This window comes from Rhynchophorus ferrugineus, unplaced genomic scaffold (assembly GCF_030347505.1).
Source record: "Rhynchophorus ferrugineus isolate W39M unplaced genomic scaffold, kcgeb_rfMv2 rfM1, whole genome shotgun sequence".
NCBI classification, from domain to species: Eukaryota; Metazoa; Arthropoda; class Insecta; order Coleoptera; family Curculionidae; genus Rhynchophorus; species Rhynchophorus ferrugineus.
In genome coordinates, this window is record NW_027472580.1 from 94,562,954 (window position 1) to 94,585,913 (window position 22,960).

Genomic DNA, 22,960 nt, shown 5'->3' on the forward strand with positions numbered 1-22,960 from the left:
GTTAAAAGTTTGTCAGACGTCCAGGAATATTGTAGGATAGTATTTCTTCGAATGTTTTTTCAACAACCTCTGTTACTCTGTGACCAACTTTAGAAATCATCTCAGACGACATCCGGTCTTACCCAGCCTGGTTACTGGCGTGACTGGGATCATTTTCCTTGTCGGATTTTACACTCTTGTCTAGGACAATCACGAATTTGAAACAATCACAAACATACATTTACGACCATGCCCCAGCACGATTCGAACCCGTGGGTATCACAACAGTAGGAGGACCGTCCTGTCGCCTTTACCGCTTCTCCACCAAGTCGGCAATTATTTTTTAATTTATAAAGTCACGCAAAATTAACTTTTCACATAGTACCAGTTTTTAAATATGAACTTAAAAGATTGAAAGAACCAACATGAATTTTATTGATTTCCTTTTATGAAAACCATAAAGATGATTGTGCTGAGTAATGAAACATGTAGCATCTTAAATAATTATTAATACTCTTTGATTGAAGGAGTCTTAATATGATTCCCGACCATCAGGTATCGGTAATTCGTAGATGTAGATTAGCCCCTGGTCAACGACACTTTTATTTTTATCCTATTAATATTACCAGTTTTATTCATTTACACGCGATCTTTATTTGTGATTTTTTTTAGCGGTTCTGGTATATATATAAAACGAAGTACCTATCGGATTCGCGAGAAGAACCAGTCTAGCTAATGCTTTACCGACGGTGAGTGTTACGATATTTTTTTGCCGAACCTTTGAAGTACCCGAAATCGATTTTTTTAAATTCATTTTTGATATTTTATTGTTGTTTTCGTATTAAGTCGTAAAAGGGGATTACAATTTGCGGATAGAACTATAAAGATATTACCGAATTCGTTTTGACGAGCCTGATGGTTGTCGCAAAAAAGCAGAAAACCCGAATTGTATTTGCACAAGCGATGATTTGATTGTATTTATGTTGAAATCGGCCAATTACCGTGTTTCAGGGGTCGTAAATATTCGTAATATCTACGTTTAGTTATCGCGAAGGAGCCACCGGATCTATTATAAAACCGATCTGAACTTGGAAGGAACATGCCATAGATGTGAAGCAATTCTAGTGATAATGACTGTTCTAATTTTGTATCTGGTTGTGGTAAGATATAATTAGTTTTTTATTAGTTTTTCTTTTAATGGCATTTTTTAAGTGATAGAATTTTGATACTAAGTTAATCTCACATAAATTATGTTGAAGTCCCCGGCCTACCATAGTAAAACACATTTTTTTGGCAAAATTAGTTTTTATATTCAACCTAATTCCCTTCAAGGGTTTTACACTGATTATAGCGACCCTCCAACTTTTCGATACCATTTTTGTACTACGATATGTCCTTTATTACAAAATAGGCCTCAGTTTCGTCGATCACCTCTTCATTCGACCAAAAATTTTTTCCAGCGAGTATTGTTTTGAGATCTGAGAACAAGAAATAGTCGCTGGGGCTGGCTCTGGAGAATACGATGGTTGAGGAAGCAATTCGAAGCCCAATTCATGGATTTTTGCCATCGATTTCACTGACTTGTTGACATGGTGCATTGTTTTGGTGAAGCAGCACATTCTTTTTCTTCAATTGCGGCCGTTTTTCGGCAATTTCGTCCTTCAAACGGTCCAATAACGCTATGTAATAGTCGCTGTTGCAGGTCCTTCCATTTTCAAGGTAGTCAATGAAAATTATTCTATGCGCATCGTATTTTGGGACGCTATAATCTTGCCATTTTTCCCATGCTTGGGGACGGGTTCATCGTGCGCAGTCCACTCGGATGATTGTCGATTGGATTTCGGAGTGAAATGATGGAGCCATGCTTCATCCATTGTCACATATCGACTCAAAAACTCGGGATTATTACGCTTGATCATCTTCAAACACTGATCCGAATCATCAACTCGTCGTTGTTTTTGGTCAAAAGTGAGCTCGCGCGGCACCCACTTTGCACAAAGATTTCTCATTCCCAAATATTCATGAATGATATAATGTACACATTCACTTGATATCTTTAGAGTGTCTGCTATTTCATTCAATTTTAATTTACGGTCATTCAAATTCATTTTGTGGATTTTTTAAATGTTTTCGTCGGTAATAACCTCTTTTAGGCCTCCACTGCGTTCACCGTCTTTGGTGCTCATTTCACCACGTCTAAATTTAGCATACCAATCCTTGATCGTTGATTTTCTTGGGGCAGTGTCCGGAAACTCGGCATCAAGCCAAGTTTTTGCTTTAACTGTATTTTTTCGCTTCAAAAAGCAATATTTTATCAACACGCGAAATTCCTTTTTATTAATTTTTTCACAATAACAAAAGTTGCTTCACTCAAAATTCTATAATTCACACACCAATGATGCGACAGCTGTCAAATTTATACACGAATTTTTTGAGGGTTTTAGCTGATTCTGCTTGAGTAATCGTCTATCTATAATTATATCTACAAATTAATATGGTGGTATATTCAGTTGTACAGACACATGCTGTTATGCCAGTCCCATTGATTCAGCCTGTAGTTCATATTATGACTGCTACTATTGGCAGTCTGTCAACAAGTTAAAGTGGAATTTTTATAGTTGTTCAGCTATTGTTAATATGAATTTATTCATCCGATTGTTTTACATTATTAAAAAAATAATCTTTTGGAAGTAATCCACAAATAAAATTTTGTTTTATATCCTTAAATACTTTCTTGGTGGATTTCTATATAAGATCTCGGTTCAGAACTGATTATTTACTTAAGTCATGTAACGAATATTCTTATTCATGTTCACATATTTCTTGACATTGGAATTCGCAAAATTTCTGCGAATGTACCTCCTATAAAATACGTACGATTTTTAGTAAAGTTAGGTAAAATATTATAGTAAGAAAATTTTTATCATGTTCATTTTAAAAATCTTTTATCATTTTATTTTAAACTAGTCTAATAGTATGAATACAATATATAAATTACAAGTATTCTTATTCTTTAGGGAGGGAAGATCAAACTATATTCGTCGCAACACATAGACTATTAAAATTGTCGTTGGTAACTCTACAAACTTATCACCAATAACTACTAATGCTACTGTTGCTACTACAAGCTCATATTCAGTAGTTCTATATCTTTACCTTTATATGGTTGATGGAATTTTTAATTGTACAGACATAGGCACTCCAGCAGACATCAGTAGAAAATCTTACTATTATTATTATATACCATTAAATTTACCTAACCTATTACTGTTATAAGAAGTTAATATTCCTTATCATTTCATCATCTAGTCTCATCTATAACTCTTTAATGATGTGCCTGATTCTTTTAATCCATTTTAAACTCATACTCGAATGTGCTTTTGTTCAGTTGTTAGTGAATCCATAATGCATACAGCTGTGACTTCGTAATTTTCACGTAAAATTTAACTTAACCATGAATTTTTGCTTATGTTTTTATAAAAAATTAAATATGGAGCTTCTGTTCTTCTGTTTACTAATTGAGAGTGCTGCAGATCTACAGTTGTGTATATAGAATGAGCAAAAATCCAGTAATAATCATATAACTCATAAAATGTTTTATAGGCATCAACAAGCAAAACCTGATTTTAAATAATTAGGTTTTCACAATGCATAAAAATTATTGTAGCATCACTATTCTCAAGATGTTTACGTCAACCCTTATTAAACGGATACATCAAAACAAGATAGTTCTCATTTTCGTCTAAATGACATTTAAACATATTCAAGGTTCTATCACTTGAAAAACATAACTCGCATATTTCTTAATTTTAATTTTAACTTAGGTACCATGCGCTGTTTTTGGTGCCGAATGGCCAGTACCTGCCTCAATCAAGTGCAATTCCGCTGGTACCTTTCAGTGTAATGCACCGGGAAAGTATGAAGACCCTTTTGACAGTTCTTGTAAAACCTTCTACGTTTGTGGGATGGAGAATGATCAGCTGATACAAAACAAAGGATTGTGTCAGGGAAATACATCGTATGATCCAGTGAAGGAGGTATGTTCTCCTTCTTACAAGTGCCAATGCGATGAGGATTCTGATTCCGATTGGCAAATAAGTCCGAATTTATGCGACCACTGTTCACAATGCATGGATGACAGTAACGTTACTACAACACCTAGTGATACAGATATCACCACCGAATCTTCAGCTACATCAACCTCTTCATATTGCTCAGTTGGAGGTATATTCAGTTGTACAGACACAGGACGTTACCCCAATCCAAATGATTCAACGTGTAGATCATATTATTACTGCTACTATTGGCAGTCCGTCAACAGGTTAAAATGGTATTTTTATAATTGTTCAGTTGGGTATTTTAACCCAAACACTGGTAGTTGCGATCTAAATTATAAGTGTCCTTGTTCTTCAACGACCGATGAAGTTTCAACCAGTTCTCCAACAACTTTGTTTATGGTATCAAGTACTGTTACAATTGATGCCGGTACTACTACGGACACACTACCAGTGACTACTACCGATATTAGTATTACCACTGTTAGTTCGATATTTAACTGTACAGATACAGGACGTTACCCCAATACAGCAGACCTGAGCTGCAAGTCCTACTATTACTGTTATAACTGGCAGTCAATTGGTGAATTTAGATGGTATCTCTACAATTGCTCTGCAGGATTATTTAATCCCAATACTGGTAGCTGTGATCCAAACTATAAGTGCCCTTGTTTTTCTACGACTGAAAGTCCAACTACATCAGGTACAACAGACAGTTCTACAACTAGTATTGATATTGGTACTACCACAAACTCGTCACCAATAACTACTACTGATGCTGTTTCTACTACCACCTCATCTCCAGCCACATCTACATCTTCGCCTTTATATTGTGCTATTGGCGGAGTCTTCAACTGTACAGACACAGGGCGTTATCCTAATCCAGCAGACTTGACTTGCCGGTCGTATTACTACTGTTATAACTGGCAGTCTACCGGCCAACTTAGGTGGTACCCGTATAATTGTTCTGTTGGATTATTCAACCCTAGTAGTGGTAGTTGTGATCGAAATTACAAGTGCCCTTGTTCTTCAACGACTGAAGGTCCAACTATAACAGGAACAACAGATAGTTCTACAACCAGCATTGATATTGGTGCTACCACAAACTCGTCACCAATTACTACTACTGAAGCTGTTGCTACTACAACTTCTTCTCCAGCCACCTCCACATCTTCGACTTTATATTGTGCTGTTGGTGGGGTCTTCAACTGTACAGACACAGGGCGTTATCCCAATCCAGCAGACTTGACTTGCAGGTCCTACTACTATTGTTATAACTGGCAGTCTACCGGACAACTTAGGTGGTACCCGTATAATTGTTCTGTTGGATTATTCAACCCTAGTAGTGGTAGTTGTGATCAAAATTACAAGTGCCCTTGTACTTCAACGACTGAAGGTTCAACTACATCAGGAACAACAGACAGTTCTACAACCAGCATTGATATTGGTACTACCACAAACTCATCACCAATAACTACTACTGAAGCTGTTGCTACTACAACCTCTTCTCCAGCCACCTCCACATCTTCGCCTTTATATTGTGCTGTTGGTGGAGTCTTCAACTGTACAGACACAGGGCGTTATCCTAATCCAGCAGACTTGACTTGCCGGTCGTATTACTACTGTTATAACTGGCAGTCTACCGGACAACTTAGGTGGTACCCGTATAATTGTTCTGTTGGATTATTCAACCCTAGCACTGGTAGTTGTGATCGAAATTACAAGTGCCCTTGTTCTTCAACGACTGAAGGTCCAACTACATCAGGAACAACAGATAGTTCTACAACCAGCATTGATATTGGTACTACCACAAACTCATCACCAATAACTACTACTGAAGCTGTTGCTACTACAACTTCTTCTCCAGCCACCTCCACATCTTCGACTTTATATTGTGCTATTGGCGGAGTCTTCAACTGTACAGACACAGGGCGTTATCCTAATCCAGCAGACTTGACTTGCCGGTCGTATTACTACTGTTATAACTGGCAGTCTACCGGACAACTTAGGTGGTACCCGTATAATTGTTCTGTTGGATTATTCAACCCTAGCACTGGTAGTTGTGATCGAAATTACAAGTGCCCTTGTTCTTCAACGACTAAAGGTCCAACTACATCAGGAACAACAGATAGTTCTACAACCAGCATTGATATTGGTACTACCACAAACTCATCACCAATAACTACTACTGAAGCTGTTGCTACTACAACTTCTTCTCCAGCCACCTCCACATCTTCGACTTTATATTGTGCTATTGGCGGAGTCTTCAACTGTACAGACACAGGGCGTTATCCTAATCCAGCAGACTTGACTTGCCGGTCGTATTACTACTGTTATAACTGGCAGTCTACCGGACAACTTAGGTGGTACCCGTATAATTGTTCTGTTGGATTATTCAACCCTAGCACTGGTAGTTGTGATCGAAATTACAAGTGCCCTTGTTCTTCAACGACTGAAGGTCCAACTACATCAGGAACAACAGATAGTTCTACAACCAGCATTGATATTGGTACTACCACAAACTCATCACCAATAACTACTACTGAAGCTGTTGCTACTACAACTTCTTCTCCAGCCACCTCCACATCTTCGACTTCATATTGTGCTGTTGGTGGGGTCTTCAACTGTACAGACACAGGGCGTTATCCCAATCCAGCAGACTTGACTTGCAGGTCCTACTACTATTGTTATAACTGGCAGTCTACCGGACAACTTAGGTGGTACCCGTATAATTGTTCTGTTGGATTATTCAACCCTAGTAGTGGTAGTTGTGATCAAAATTACAAGTGCCCTTGTTTTTCAACGACTGAAAGTCCAACTACATCAGGAACAACAGATAGTTCTACAACCAGCATTGATATTGGTGCTACCACAAACTCGTCACCAATTACTACTACTGAAGCTGTTGCTACTACAACTTCTTCTCCAGCCACCTCCACATCTTCGACTTTATATTGTGCTGTTGGTGGGGTCTTCAACTGTACAGACACAGGGCGTTATCCTAATCCAGCAGACTTGACTTGCAGGTCGTATTACTATTGTTATAACTGGCAGTCTACCGGTCAACTAAAGTGGTACCCCTATAATTGTTCTGTTGGATTATTCAACCCTAGCACTGGTAGTTGTGATCGAAATTACAAGTGCCCTTGTTCTTCAACGACTGAAAGTCCAACTACATCAGGAACAACAGATAGTTCTACAACCAGCATTGATATTGGTACTACCACAAACTCGTCACCAATTACCACTACTGAAGCTGTTGCTACTACAACTTCTTCTCCAGCCACCTCCACATCTTCGACTTTATATTGTGCTGTTGGTGGGGTCTTCAACTGTACAGACACAGGGCGTTATCCTAATCCAGCAGACTTGACTTGCCGGTCGTATTACTACTGTTATAACTGGCAGTCTACCGGCCAACTTAGGTGGTACCCGTATAATTGTTCTGTTGGATTATTCAACCCTAGTAGTGGTAGTTGTGATCAAAATTACAAGTGCCCTTGTTTTTCAACGACTGAAAGTCCAACTACATCAGGAACAACAGATAGTTCTACAACCAGCATTGATATTGGTGCTACCACAAACTCGTCACCAATTACTACTACTGAAGCTGTTGCTACTACAACTTCTTCTCCAGCCACCTCCACATCTTCGACTTTATATTGTGCTGTTGGTGGGGTCTTCAACTGTACAGACACAGGGCGTTATCCCAATCCAGCAGACTTGACTTGCAGGTCCTACTACTATTGTTATAACTGGCAGTCTACCGGACAACTTAGGTGGTACCCGTATAATTGTTCTGTTGGATTATTCAACCCTAGTAGTGGTAGTTGTGATCGAAATTACAAGTGCCCTTGTTCTTCAACGACTGAAAGTCCAACTACATCAGGAACAACAGATAGTTCTACAACCAGCATTGATATTCGTACTACCACAAACTCGTCACCAATTACTACTACTGAAGCTGTTGCTACTACAACTTCTTCTCCAGCCACCTCCACATCTTCGACTTTATATTGTGCTGTTGGTGGGGTCTTCAACTGTACAGACACAGGGCGTTATCCTAATCCAGCAGACTTGACTTGCAGGTCGTATTACTATTGTTATAACTGGCAGTCTACCGGTCAACTAAAGTGGTACCCCTATAACTGTTCTGTTGGATTATTCAACCCTAGCACTGGTAGTTGTGATCGAAATTACAAGTGCCCTTGTTCTTCAACGACTGAAAGTCCAACTACATCAGGAACAACAGATAGTTCTACAACCAGCATTAATATTGGTACTACCACAAACTCGTCACCAATTACTACTACTGAAGCTGTTGCTACTACAACTTCTTCTCCAGCCACCTCCACATCTTCGACTTTATATTGTGCTGTTGGTGGGGTCTTCAACTGTACAGACACAGGGCGTTATCCTAATCCAGCAGACTTGACTTGCAGGTCGTATTACTATTGTTATAACTGGCAGTCTACCGGTCAACTAAAGTGGTACCCCTATAATTGTTCTGTTGGATTATTCAACCCTAGCACTGGTAGTTGTGATCGAAATTACAAGTGCCCTTGTTCTTCAACGACTGAAGGTCCAACTACATCAGGAACAACAGATAGTTCTACAACCAGCATTGATATTGGTACTACCACAAACTCGTCACCAATTACTACTACTGAAGCTGTTGCTACTACAACTTCTTCTCCAGCCACCTCCACATCTTCGACTTTATATTGTGCTGTTGGTGGGGTCTTCAACTGTACAGACACAGGGCGTTATCCCAATCCAGCAGACTTGACTTGCAGGTCCTACTACTATTGTTATAACTGGCAGTCTACCGGACAACTTAGGTGGTACCCGTACAATTGTTCTGTTGGATTATTCAACCCTAGTAGCGGTAGTTGTGATCGAAATTACAAGTGCCCTTGTTCTTCAACGACTGAACGTCCAACTACATCAGGAACAACAGATAGTTCTACAACTAGCATTGATATTGGTACTACCACAAACTCATCACCAATAACTACTACTGAAGCTGTTGCTACTACAACTTCTTCTCCAGCCACCTCCACATCTTCGCCTTTATATTGTGCTGTTGGTGGAGTCTTCAACTGTACAGACACAGGGCGTTATCCTAATCCAGCAGACTTGACTTGCAGGTCGTATTACTATTGTTATAACTGGCAGTCTACCGGTCAACTAAAGTGGTACCCCTATAATTGTTCTGTTGGATTATTCAATCCTAGTACTGGCAGTTGTGATCGAAATTACAATTGTCCTTGTTCTGAAATACCATAAGTATAGCCATACTGCATTAGTAGATGGTAGTATAGATTGGACTATCATTAGCATTAGTTCTATAAGTAAATTTCCATCTATCGAATTCAATTTTATTCAATTCAAAAATATGCTTTTAGGGTTAACCATACGGATTCTATTATTCTATATTATTATGCTTGGACATTTACGTTGATATAGTCATACTTTTATGAATATTTTAGGAAATTATTCAACACAAATATTAACAGCTGCGATATTAGATATAGGTGTCTCTGTGCTACATCTAGTTAAGGATGTAAATAAGTCTGACAGATTTTCAATTATTTGATGCTAATATATTTATTACCGAATAGACTTTTATGACAGTAAAAAGCCTGACAAGTTTATTATTATTGTATGCTAGTAAAAGGGATTTATGAGAATTGTATTTTATTAAGTAAAATCTTTAATAACACTATGTAGTATAATATTATATTTATTTATTTATTTATTTATATTTAATATATCAGTTTTACGACAAATAAATATATAAATTGAAAAAATAATATTTTGTATTTTCTCTTTTTGTCAGCTTATTATATTAAGTATAATTATATTTATAGTTAAGTGTAATTATATTTATAGTTCAAAATCCTTGAAACCACATTAATCTGAGAGCGATAACTTATAGAGAGATATTATTATTTATAATTTTTCATTATAAGTTTCTTCAAAACATTAAGTGCTTGCTTGTATTTTCAGTTCAGAATTTTTCAGTTTTCGTACTCAGAAGAAATCTGAGTAAGATTCTATCCTATATATCCTATATAAGGATCTATCGACCAAAATTTATGAAGTCAGTACTTCGCAACAGTATTCTGGTTTACGACGTTTGCCGGTTTATAACCTCTAATTATTATCACTAATATTTTGAAGAATCTTATAGATATTTAATCACCAGATCGATCAGTATCAAAACAAATTGAATTTTATGGACTGATTAGGTTACATGTTCCATCAGATAACATTCTGTCTTTTTTTTAACCAGGATAAAATGAGAAGGAAAAAATCTGGTCTGAGTTTTAAAAAATATATATTTTTACAAACTGCATTTGGTAGTATATTATCTTATTTTAGAGATTATTAAATCTCACTCACTGTGTCTATTAATCAGTTCGTATGGCAATTTGCGTTTTAGCTTACCCCACAGTTCAATACTATACGTCTAAATAGGCCTAAGTATTGACTTTTACAGCAAAACCTTGTTATCTAGTGATAATTTAGATTTACGCCCTGTCATCCAGGACTGTTACGTCTATTTGGATTAGTTTAAGCCCAAATTATTCAATTTAACCGAAGGACATGTTCTTCTACAAAGGGTGAATGTCACATGTATATTTTGTCACTTTGATACGCCACGTTTTCAAACATAATTCGACTTTGTTAATGAAGCTGGAGGTTTTTGTGGCTGATATTGGATGAATAATAAGTTAATTCGTTATATTTCGACTCTGCTATAGGTTTGTAATTAAGAGAGGTCTTCATATCATTCCCAAGTTATCGTGTCTAGAAAATAAGGGAGTTTCAAGGGAGTTTTTCCTTGTCCAATCCTTTGGGTTTTTTTCACCAGACTATAACTGATAAATTCCACACTCCAAAACCGAACATAAAACTCCAAAAATATATTATCTGTCATTATGTATTTAGAAACGAAGCTGTACCTGAATCATTCATTATTTGTGATGGTCATTAATGATTAATTTGTTTTCGAATTTATATTAAATCAATTTAGAACAGTTTTGGGTACAATGTTTTGGGTAATATGTAGCTACATTTAATTTTGCCATCTAAAGAATTGTTTTAGAATGATTATATTATTTACAACTAGAAATATTTCGGTAAAATGGCTTTTTGGGAGTTATGATTCGCTGAATAGGAAATAAAACAGGGATGATTACATGATATGACCATTATTTATTGTTGATATAATTATTAAAGACCATACAAGAGATATAATGAGAGACAGGGCAGTGTTACTTGGGACATGCTTGGACAGTCAATGGTCTACAATCAATAATTGTCAGTGACCGAATCTTCAAAGTACACTCAAATTATCCACAAATGAATCAACATCTACGAAAATATTTTTGTGTATTGTGTATTAAAATATAGAATATTTTTAACAAAAAAATTTAAACTTCAAAACTAAGATTAAGACTTCAAAAAATAAATAAAGGACTCACTAAAAAGTTAAAAATAATCAATCTTGAACACAAAAAAAATGTTTTAAAATAAAATATTTACATAATCGTTGTAATAACTAAATAAAAATAAGCAAAAAACGTATTTGGCCAATCTACTACACGTATTTTATATTCTACTATATACACAAAATTTAACTTAATACCTACCTAAACCTATTTATTTACTTACAATAATATTTTAACTACTACCAACTGATTACTTTCAAGTCGGTGCCGAGGAACACATTATGTTATATTTGTTTTGCTCGTAGTTTAATTTAGTGTATATGTCACGAATTTATATTACTATTATTTTTGTATTGTTTTGCAGCAAACTGAATGGCTTTACACTAAACTACCTCTGATTTTTCATAACATCAGTTCAGCAATAACATTATTCACAAATATCTGATTATTTTAGTTAAAAAATATTTAAAAACATTGTACGTGCTTTTGAAATTTAAGATTTTCTCCCGATTCCCCCCTTTCCTCCTCTCAGATTCTGACTTAGTTCCAATGGGACCACCTCGGAAGTGCACTCTTTCGAATAAAAAAAAAGGATTTTGCAAATCGGTCCATAATTGACGGAGAAATAGGCGAACATACATTAAAAATACAAATATACAGCCGAATATAGAACTTCCTCGTTTTTTGAAGTTCGATATGCCTTAAGGTGGCTGCCGCTATTAAATTTTTACAATTTCATGCCAATTATTATTTCTTTTGTTAATAGTATTAATTTTTGAATAACTCTGGCGTCGAAACTAATGAAAAAGCATCTATTAGATTAAAGTCAACTTTATTCATTAAATTTTTTCTTAAGATGCTCAATATACTTATTACAGAGAATAGATACATAATATAGGAATATAATACAAGAGTATCATGATCTTTGTTCGAATATATTCTTCTAATTTCGTTATAATTGTTCGTCAATTTATTTCCAATTCAAAATAGGCTTCAACTTCTTCATTTGAATCACACTTCCTTCGCGGAAACATGCTTTTAAGGTCTGAAATCAGCCACTAAGCTTAGTCACTTGCTTATTAGTGAAACATTTATTGTACAGGGCAATTTCATAGCAATTTTCAAGGTCATGCCATAAAATCTTTTTAGTAACATTCAAATTTGTATCAGAAATGAATCAACTGAATCTTAAACAACTGTAGATACACGGACAAATTTATCACATATTAGGAGCGCTATTATCCTCATCCTCAATCCCTATCAATCCTTAAAAATTTATTTTGTGGGCAATGCGGATGTAAAATTTCATAGAAATTACAAGCGTATTTTCATCAGATCGAGGATTTAATTAAAATGTTTAAAATAGTTAATTATTATCTAGTTTCAAATAAAGAAAAGTAACTGGTTTAATTTTAATTTATTTAGATTTTATTTCAACGTAACGTTCGTTTCAATTTTTTTAAAACAACTAACCTTTATAAGTGAAAAAAAACACGTGATATTTTTTATTAGTGTTATTTTTATGATTTACTACAAGGACACGTGTAATCGGAACAACTACAAGCTGTCGAGCTTGAATTGAAATAACTTCCCGAGGGACAGCTCCTTTTTACTGCACTGTAGACCACTCCTGACCTGGACACGTAGCAGTAAATGTATTTCTCACAGTAGGGGTCGCTGGGATCGGCAAAACACCCCGTTCCTTGTTCCGCACTGCACAAGAATGTTGCATCGGGTATTTCTTCGCAGGTGTTGATTAGTGCCACCGACTGGACGTTGTAGTTTTCGGCCACCAAAGTACACGGGCAGGTGTAGTACGAATCGCAGATACTGATTCTCGGATTGAAGACGCTTCCCGACGCACAGGACTCCAGAGTCTGGATATAGCCGGATCCTGACGAGACGCAGGTGTAGTAGGTTGAGCACGTTAGATCGTTATTGTTGGCGAAGGAACCGCTTTGAGTACAGTTGAAATAATACGGATCTGCGTTGTAATTGCATTCTGTGTCGGTTGTACAGGGTCTGGCATAGTACCAGTCGCACAGTCCCTTGTCTGGGTTAAAGTAAGTTCCTGGTCTGCATGTTTTCAGAGTTTTGTGAAATCCCGTGGAGGTGTGATAGCAGGAGAAGTACGTGGTGCACTCGATGTCGTTGAGATTTTCGAAATTCCCCGTCCCCTCGCAGGTAAAATAGTCTGGATCCGTCACGTACAGGCATTTGTTACTCTCCGTACAAGGACACGTGTAATAATAATCGCAAGCACTGATCGTTGGGTTGTAATAGGTACCGGTCGCGCAGGACTTCAAGGATTTATGGTACCCGAGCAAAGAAGGATAGCACGAGTAATACGTCGAACAACTCAGGTCGTTCTGATTCTTGAACGTTCCGGTTTGCTCGCACTCGAAATAGTCCGGGTCTGGATTGTAAACGCATACGGTTTTGTCTACCGTGGCGGTTACCGCGCCCAGCAAACACAACAAGCGAACAAAAACACTCAACATTTTCATGTCACTGTCTGGTATAATATAGAACGGTTTTGTTTTATACGAGAACGTCGTACCAACGTAAAAGAAAGGATTAAACAGCTTAGTAGTCAATACTTAAACAAATAAAACGAAGACAATTGAATAGATACCAGAATTTTCTAAAGCTAAACAAGCCGTGTCGTCATCATATCTGATATAGTATCTTCGCTGAGAGTGATTTAAAATATGTAGTGAGTGTGCGATGAAATAATGCACCTTTGTTAAATTGTAATTTGTCTATTTTTGAATCAGTTTTCTTTTGGATGTCACTATTTTCCTTCAACTTTAATACATATAGTGGATAGACTAATATGAACAAATGACATATAACAGGTCAATTGAAAAGTCCCCGGCCTACCATAGTATACACACAAAAAACACATTTTTTGGCAAAATTAGTATTTTTATTCAACATAATTGCCTTCAAGGGGGATACACTGATTATAGCGACCCTCTAAGTTTTCGATACCATTTTTGTAGTACGATTTATCCTTTGCTTCAAAATAGGCCTCAGTTTCGGCGATCACCTCTTCATTCGACGAAAATTTCGATCACCTCTTCATTCGACGAAAATTTCTTCCCAGCGAGCATTCTTTTGAGATCTGAGAATAGGAAATAGTTGCTGCGGGCCATATCTGGAGAATACGGTGGATGAGGAAGCATTTCGAAGCCCAATTCATGGATTTTTGCCATCGTTTTCACTGACTTGTGACACTATGCATTATCTTGGTGAAGCAGCACATTCTTTTTCGTTCTTCAAATGGTCCAATAACGCTATGTAATAGTCGCCGTTGTTGGTCCTTCCTTTTTCAAGGTAGTCAATTAATTGAACTTCGGAATGAAATGATGGAGCCATGTTTCATCCATTGTCACATATCGACGCAAAAGCTCTATTATATTATGCTTGGCTATCTTCAAACACTGCTCCGAATCATTAACTCGTCCTTGTTTTTGGTCAAAAGTGAACTCGCGCGGCACCCGCTTTGCACAGAGCTTTCTCATACACAAATATTCGTGAATGATATGTTGTATATGTTCAGTTGATATCGTTAGAGTGTCTGATATTTTATTCAATTTCAATTTACGGTCATTCAAAATCATTTTGTGAATTTTTTAGATGTTTTCGTAGGTAACGACCTCTTTTGGGCGTCCATTGCGTTCACCGTCTTCGGTGCTCATTTCGCCACGTCTAAACTTAGCATACCAATCCTTGGTGGTTGATTTTCCTGGGACAGTGTCCGGAAACTCGACATCAAGCCAAGTTTTTGCTTGAAATGTATTTTTTCCCTTCAAAAAGCAATATTTTATCAACACGCGAAATTCCTTTCTAACAAAAGTTGCTTCACTCAAAATGCTATAATTCACAAATTAATGATCCAACAGCTGTCAATTTTATACACGCATCTTTGGAGGGTTAGGGTTAACCAAAAACATATGGATTTAATTCTAGTAGCTCAATATATCTGTCAGGCCGGGGACTTTTCAAATCACCTGTTGCGATCAGCTGCAAAAGAAGCTACCTCAATAACAAGAGAGAAATCAGAATATGCGTGAGAATATCAAAAATAATCGAAATTAATGGGTTCCATTCAACAATGAAAATGCTGAATTATTTGCACAACATTTAGCTAACGTCTTTCAACCGAATGATATAGCATCTTCATTGGATATAAATCCTGTTTATCAGCCCGTTGTAACTGTAAATCTGATTTTTTCACCACCACAAAAATTCGCAACAACCTCAATCCTAAAAAGTCTCCAGGAATTGATGATATTTCACCTGGTTTATTGAAAGAGCTGCCACAAAAAGCAATCATCATGTTGACATACATATTCAATGCCTGTTTGAGACTGAAGCATGTTCCGGAATGTTTGAATATTGCTCAAATAATCATGCTCAATAACCTGACAAACCGGTGGTTAAAACGTTTTAAACTATTTATATAGATATAAGATATCCAATTTTATCATGGAAAAAGATATATCTTTACTTAAGATTGTAGAAACAGTACAAGTAGAAATCAACAAGATATACAAATGGACTAGAGACTGGAAAATACAGCTTAATAGCTCCAAATCTGTCCATATTCATTTTGCGTTGAGTCGAAATGGCAAAAATCTTATTATATCACTTATCGGGTGCCCGATTCCCCAGATTCAGCTAGATACCTCGGCATCCATCTCAATGGTAGGTTAAATTGTAAACATCATGTTAGACAAGAAGCAAAGCAGATTAGATTCAAAGCACCTGTGCTGGTTAGTCGGAAGATACTTTTAACTTGATCTAAAATCAAAGGGATTGGTTTATCAGGCATATGTATAACATATACTTCTATTTATATAATATCACTACATAGTATAAAACAAAGTCGCCTTTTCTGTCCCTATATCCCTATGTGCGCTTAAATCTTTAAAACTACGCAACGGATTTTGATGCGGTTTTTTTCAATAGATAGAGTGATTCAAGAGGAAGGTTTATATGTATAATACATGCATAATATACTAAGACAACATTGCTAATTTTAGAGGTTTCTAACGTGATGTCGTAAATTAACCTATTTTTTTAGGCTTATTTAGCAATTAGCAAAAACGCTGCCTAACCCTACGAGTTAGATCAAATTAATGTACTACAGTATTGTACACCATAAAAAGGTCTACAAAAAAGTCCGCGATGGTATATGTTTATCTTTTAGGGATAACCCACATTAACCATTTTTATTGTTTACTTTTTACGTGAGAAAATGGCTTATTTACGAAGCTATTTTAAGCAATACGGCATTAATCCTTATCGAATTAAGTACCTTAAATACAGTGTGCAATTAATATAGATCAATATGGTTCCTTACAGCATGTAAATTAAACAAATATTTCCGGAGATATTACAAATTTAAAATTTGCGTTTAAAAATGTGTAATGTAATAAAAATTGTATGAATTTAGATATTCCAAAGATAGCAGGAAATCTTCATAGTAAGTATAGGGGAAGAGGAATTGTTTTACTCCAAATTTAATGCGTGCAGGCCAAGGGCAGTAATGAATGAACCAAAAATACTGGATCGATTTTAATCATGTTTTCATTGAGTGACATAGGCATATATATTTTATGCCCGTGCAAAGTCGGAGCGGGCCGCTATGTTTTTATATACAACGTTCATATTTTTTCTGTAGTGTATTTAATTTAGTATCAGCATTGCACCCGTGCGAAGCCGGGGCGGGTCGCTAGCTAGTTTATTAATAAAATTAAATAATTAATACAATAAAAAAGTTACAAGAAGTATATACAGACCAGTTGTAGAAATATATACAGACCTCATGCGCTCTTCTTAAAGTATCTAATTCCATTGTATTAAAAATAATTTCCATTTTATTTGATAACTGGAAAGAAAATTATTAGGGTTAAATATACACAACAAAAAAAAAACATGAGGCCCAAAACTCTGATGTAAGTAAATACTTACATCAGAATGGTCTTCATAGCAATGCATTATCGATCTTCAAGCTATACTGGCTGGCCGGCCCTTTTTTCTATCTCGAAATGAAAATACACATATACATAACTGACGCCTGATAGCTGATATATATACATATATATATATATATATATATATATATATATATATATATATATATATATATATATATATATATATATATATATATATATATATATATATATATATATATATATGCAATTGCAACGCTGCTGCAATCTAATATGGTAACACAAACAGAACAGTACCATAGTACTAAATGTTCAATACATCAATGAAATTCTGATGAATAACGATGTTGTACGACGATTGATCACTTTGAACAAGACCTTCAAGAGTCTTCAGGAATTATCTTTGGTTTTTTGGTGTGATAAATCAAATTTTTTTATGGATTAGTAGAATAAAAAACCGATTTGTTACTGAATCAGTATATATCATACAGCTTCCCTAAAACTAGTCAAGTAGAGTACGAATTGTTTTAATATTCACCTTATTCGCCAGATTTAATTGCCTCTGAATTCTCAAACTCATTCAATTCTCAACTTCAAAAAATAATTCGGTGAAAAACTATTTTTATTAAACGAAGAGATAGTAGCTGCTCCAAAACTAGAGAATCGTTGAAATGTTTATTGAAGTACTTTTGCAAGCATAAAATCATTTTTCTCCTCCATTTTATTTCATCGAACTTATTGAACTAAACGGCACTTTGTTTACTTTGCATTTAGTTTTTTTGCTCTTAAATGTTATTTACGTTGTCTATTTGACATTCTTGCTGCTATTTCGAGTTGATTTTATATCAGATTGTTAAAATTTAGTTGCAATTGAGCTGATTGTGTAATAATGACTATTATCTTTTTAGTAGGGATCATCGCAGTACAATTTTTTTGATGTTTGTACATAGAAAGCAGTAATATTTTATCACCTACCATATCATGGTTTATTTTGTAAAATCCTTAGTAACGAAGAATTAAACTAACACCTCACACGATGTCAATAAGTGCGATAATTTTACTTTTTATTAGACCATCTGTATTAATTGTTTACATTATTTTTCGATACTTGTTAGTGTACAGAAACTAGTGAAACAACAGTGTGCTAAATAGTCAACACATGTTAATATTTATTTACCAAAGCTTTAACAATGATTAGCAACCGAAACATTGCCCGCTTTCTCTCTTTTTTATCTTATCAGAGAAAATGTTATTTATATTTTCACTCTACTGATAATTTTAATATTATTAATATAATATTATTTCACGCTATCGTGACATCGTTGTTCGGTTTATATGGGGCGCCCCCTATTGGCAAGGACACGACGTAGCGTAGTCCACTGAACAGGAACAGTCGGTGGATGATGAGTTGAAGTAGGTACCGGTGGGACAGGTACGCTTAACCGGGCTGTAAGCCTTTCCCGATCTGGATACGTAACAGTACACGAACTTTTGACAGTAGGGATCGCTGGGATCGGAAAAACAACCCGTTCCTAAATCGGAGGAACACTCGAAGGTGGCACCGGCGTCCTCCAAGCAAGCGGTCTCCACTATCATGCTCTCTTCAACCACGTCGCCGCACGGACACGAGTAGTACCAGTCGCAGGCACTGATGCTGGGGTTAAAGTAGGTTCCCGAGGCGCAGGTCTTCGTGACTTTGCTATAACCAGACGTGGTGTTGTAGCAGGCGAAGTAGCTGGAACAAGTGAGGTCGTTCTGGTTCTGGAAACTGCCGGCATCCTCGCAGACGAAGTAATCGGGATCCGAGTTATACACGCAGGTCGATTCGCCGAGCCCGATTCCGACCAGTACCAAAAGGGCGAAGCACCACGGAGAAAACATCGTCGCTACACTTTCTAATCGCTCTCACTGAAGGAAAGCTTCTAGAGCGATAAAACTATATACCTCCACCGTCGAGGTTATAAAAAATGAAATTGTTTGATGTTCATTGCCTGGGCTATTAAGTTATGACGCTTGGCAATTGGGGTCGTAAATATCAAGGTATACGATGTTGATTTTAAAAGCCATATACTCAGTACTCTTTACTATATACTATAACAGCGTAATTAATGATTCCGGTAATTAGGTCATTATGTATTTGTTGTACAAATATGATTCCGTCTTTGCGCGTTGTTTTAGTTCTTATGTTCGACACTAGTTCTATTGGGATAGTGCGGCAATAAACTTTCCTTTTAGTTCAACGTTTGCCGTAAGCATACACTAGGGCCTGTTTGGATAGTTTGAAAATGCTCTAATGCGTATCAACAACAATAATTTATTACACGAAAGGGTATCGCGGAGACGCAATATTCGTTTTCAGAATTTTGTGGCACATATTAAGTCGATTTCTCATATTTTCTATATTTTTATGATTTTGTATTAATATTTAAGTATCATAAACATTGAAAACCGGACAAGACTTGTGAAAAATTAAATCGGTTAATTTATTTATTCGATTATTATGTGCGACTTAAAATGAAATAATAGGAAATATGAATATATGAAATGAAACAATGAATATACGGTGCCAATATATGAAAAATAGTAGTGTATCCAATAAAACAGTCAATGCAGGCCAAGTTTATGATGTCAGGATGTCGCAATGTTGCCGCATTAACTTAAAAAAAAAATTGGTATATAACGTTTGCCGGTTTGTAAACCCTAATTGTTATCACTAATTTTGTAGACACTTGACAACAGGGTCGACCAATATCAACACAAATCGTATATTATAGACTGATTCGGTCATATTTTATATGTTTCGACGCATCAGACAGCATTCTATCTTATTTTATATAGGAGGCTTTAACAAGTAAAATGTGAAGGTAACATCATATAACATTTAACATTTTTACAAACATTTGGCAATATATTCGACGTTATCTGTGACGTGCATTGGCTATTTTATTAGAAGAACTATATATAGCCCACACAATAAAGCAGCCAATCCACGTCATAGAATTTTATAACGTCAGAACATCGCAATGTTGCCACATAGAATTTTAGTTTACAACGTTTGTCGGTTTATAACCTTTAATTATTATCACTAATGTTTTTTGAAGAATTTTGTAGACATTTTGGCAACATGGTCCGCTAGTATCCAATCCAAGTCGAATTTTACAGGCTGATTTGGTACATGTTCCTGCACATCAGTCATTATTATATCTTTTTCTAACCAGGATAAAATGATAAAGGAAAATCGGCTCTGGACTTAAGACGAATCTTTACAAACTGCAATAATTAATATAAAATAGATAATAAATATTAAAATAGATGCAAATAACTGGTAAACTGAAAAGGTATTTTGCAATTTTAAGAGAATTATGAGGAAGAAAACGTTCATTAAGGTTTAGCATGAAGAATTTATCGATAAGCTTCAAAAACATCCTTTCATATCAGCTGGCATGTTCAGGTTTAAGCAAAAAAGCTTACTTTACAACAAAAAACAAAAGCATGTTACCTGTTTGATATGTTTCATATTACCACAAATGGAAAATACCAATAAGGCTACATCATGCTGATTCTTGTTGTCGGAGACAATAGCGAAGAAGCCACACGAAAATAAGAACAAACAAGTGACAATATAAATAATTGGGTCCAAATCTATATAAAACGCTAAATATAAAAGTAAACAACTGTTAAATGACCTAACCTAACTGTTGAATTTGATGGTATATATTATAATTGAACTATTCAATAATTTTGTCGCTTGATTGCAAGAAATCTGCTGCTGAAGCTAATAAAACACAATCATAAAATAGGACATACAACAAGAATTATGATAAGGCCGTTGGATGATATTGCAATTTTCGGGTTTTATTTAAACGATTTAAAACGACACTAAAAAAAAATGACACAAGGCTAATGGCCTTCATTCAAAGGCTTAGAGGACGAAAACCAAGGTTAAACTGTCAAAAAATTTCCAGACATTTAGCAACTGACGAATCAGCTACCACATGAATTGGCTGAAAATGTCATTTTGAATTCATGGTATTGGATTGATGCTGAAAAGGGGATTTATTACTATAATCTCAAGTAGCAAGAGGTACGGGTTAGTCCAGAAGAGCCGATTTAAACTGTTACTGCTTATGACTACTGGCATCTGGCTTATGACTTTGCAAGAGTTGTGAGAGATTAGAAAGGTTTCAAATTGTTGAAGCGCGAAACTGTTTCAGTTGACAGTTGAACGACTGCCAAAGTAGCATCGTTATTTTGCTATGTTGATGGGAAATATTCTAATTCATATATATTATTATTTTGATATATTTTACACGAACATCTCTCAATGAATGCGTTTTTAAAGTGAAAAAATGATCAGTATACATGCAATAAATTAATATTTACGAGTAAAATACAAATATAAGAACAAATGATTATGTCAGAAAGAAAGGGCACCAGTTTTTTATTTTTTTGAAACAGAGCTATTCAAAATAAAGACATGATGCACTGTATTGATTGATGCTGAATTCACTCACCATCAATGACATTCAACATTCATATTCTTTACTTCCCACAAGATATTTTTCTTATGAAATCACAGTTCGAAATATGATCATCGATGTATTCATTTCATTAACGGAGACCACGTTTCAGCTTCAAGTTTAAGTTAAGAGTTAAAAACTACTTCCTGGTTCCAATACAATTAGGAAATCTATAGTAGAACAACAATTAAAAAAGTATTTTCATAAATAACACAATAATAAAACCTTCATGTTTAAGAGCATAACCAAATATTGGGTTTGACTTGACCACTTTTGATGTATTGATACTATAGTCCAGATATAGCATCCTTTGATTATTACCTGTTTATTAAATTATTGTTATATTAATATTGAGTTTATTAAATTTTATTAATAAATGTACCAGAACATTTTTCTCAGGCCTAATGAACAACTAAATTCTACGAAGTAAGTCGATTTATTTGCATTTATTTGGCTACTTTTTGTGTATCTAGTCCTTACCAGGCACGTTTATATATTTCGGTTGTTTATTTTCCTATTTATTATACTAATTTCTATTTTATTTCCATTGATATTCACTGCATAAAAATAAATAAACCCGAAATATTACATTTTAATGATATCTCATAAAAGAAACCAGATGGTTTCTTATACCTGTTGCCGGTTGATTCTTTCATAGTCATAGTGCCGTCTTCCTTCCAAGGGTCAAGAGTCAGGTCCACGGTACTGACCGAGAGCCATGTGATATAGCGATCATGCGCATTTGAAGACTTGTTTCTTTGATCATTGATAATTGAGATGAAAAATTACTTCGGCGCTCTCGAGTAGAATCTAATTTATGTTAAATAGCGGTTAAATCTCCTTAAGAATGACTGTAATAATTCCGTAAATCTGTTTATGTGTGAGTTTGACGGAAACTGAACCAACTAGAAACGGTAATTGTTCGGCGCTCTACCTGTTTCATGCTCGAAGATACTTGTCGGAACTACCGCCTTCACGTC

The 22,960-nt window shown here is 35.5% G+C and overlaps 2 protein-coding genes across 2 annotated transcripts; one reads left to right on the plus strand and one right to left on the minus strand.

Annotated features, from left to right (window-relative positions):
* Window positions 1-973: 973 nt before the first annotated feature.
* Window positions 974-9,764, plus strand: LOC143201683 (uncharacterized). The gene is made up of 2 exons (XM_076412900.1): window positions 974-1,139; window positions 3,804-9,764. Exons 1-2 carry the CDS (start codon window positions 1,110-1,112, stop codon window positions 9,321-9,323), a joined length of 5,550 nt encoding a protein of 1,849 aa, XP_076269015.1. The 5' UTR covers window positions 974-1,109; the 3' UTR covers window positions 9,324-9,764.
* Window positions 9,765-12,993: 3,229 nt separating this feature from the next.
* LOC143201693 (uncharacterized) lies at window positions 12,994-15,198 on the minus strand. Its single transcript, XM_076412912.1, has 2 exons — window positions 15,183-15,198; window positions 12,994-14,093 (listed from the first exon to the last, which is right to left on the minus strand). The coding sequence occupies exons 1-2, from the start codon at window positions 15,196-15,198 to the stop codon at window positions 13,015-13,017; spliced, it is 1,095 nt and encodes a 364-aa protein (XP_076269027.1). The 3' UTR covers window positions 12,994-13,014.
* Window positions 15,199-22,960: the final 7,762 nt, after the last annotated feature.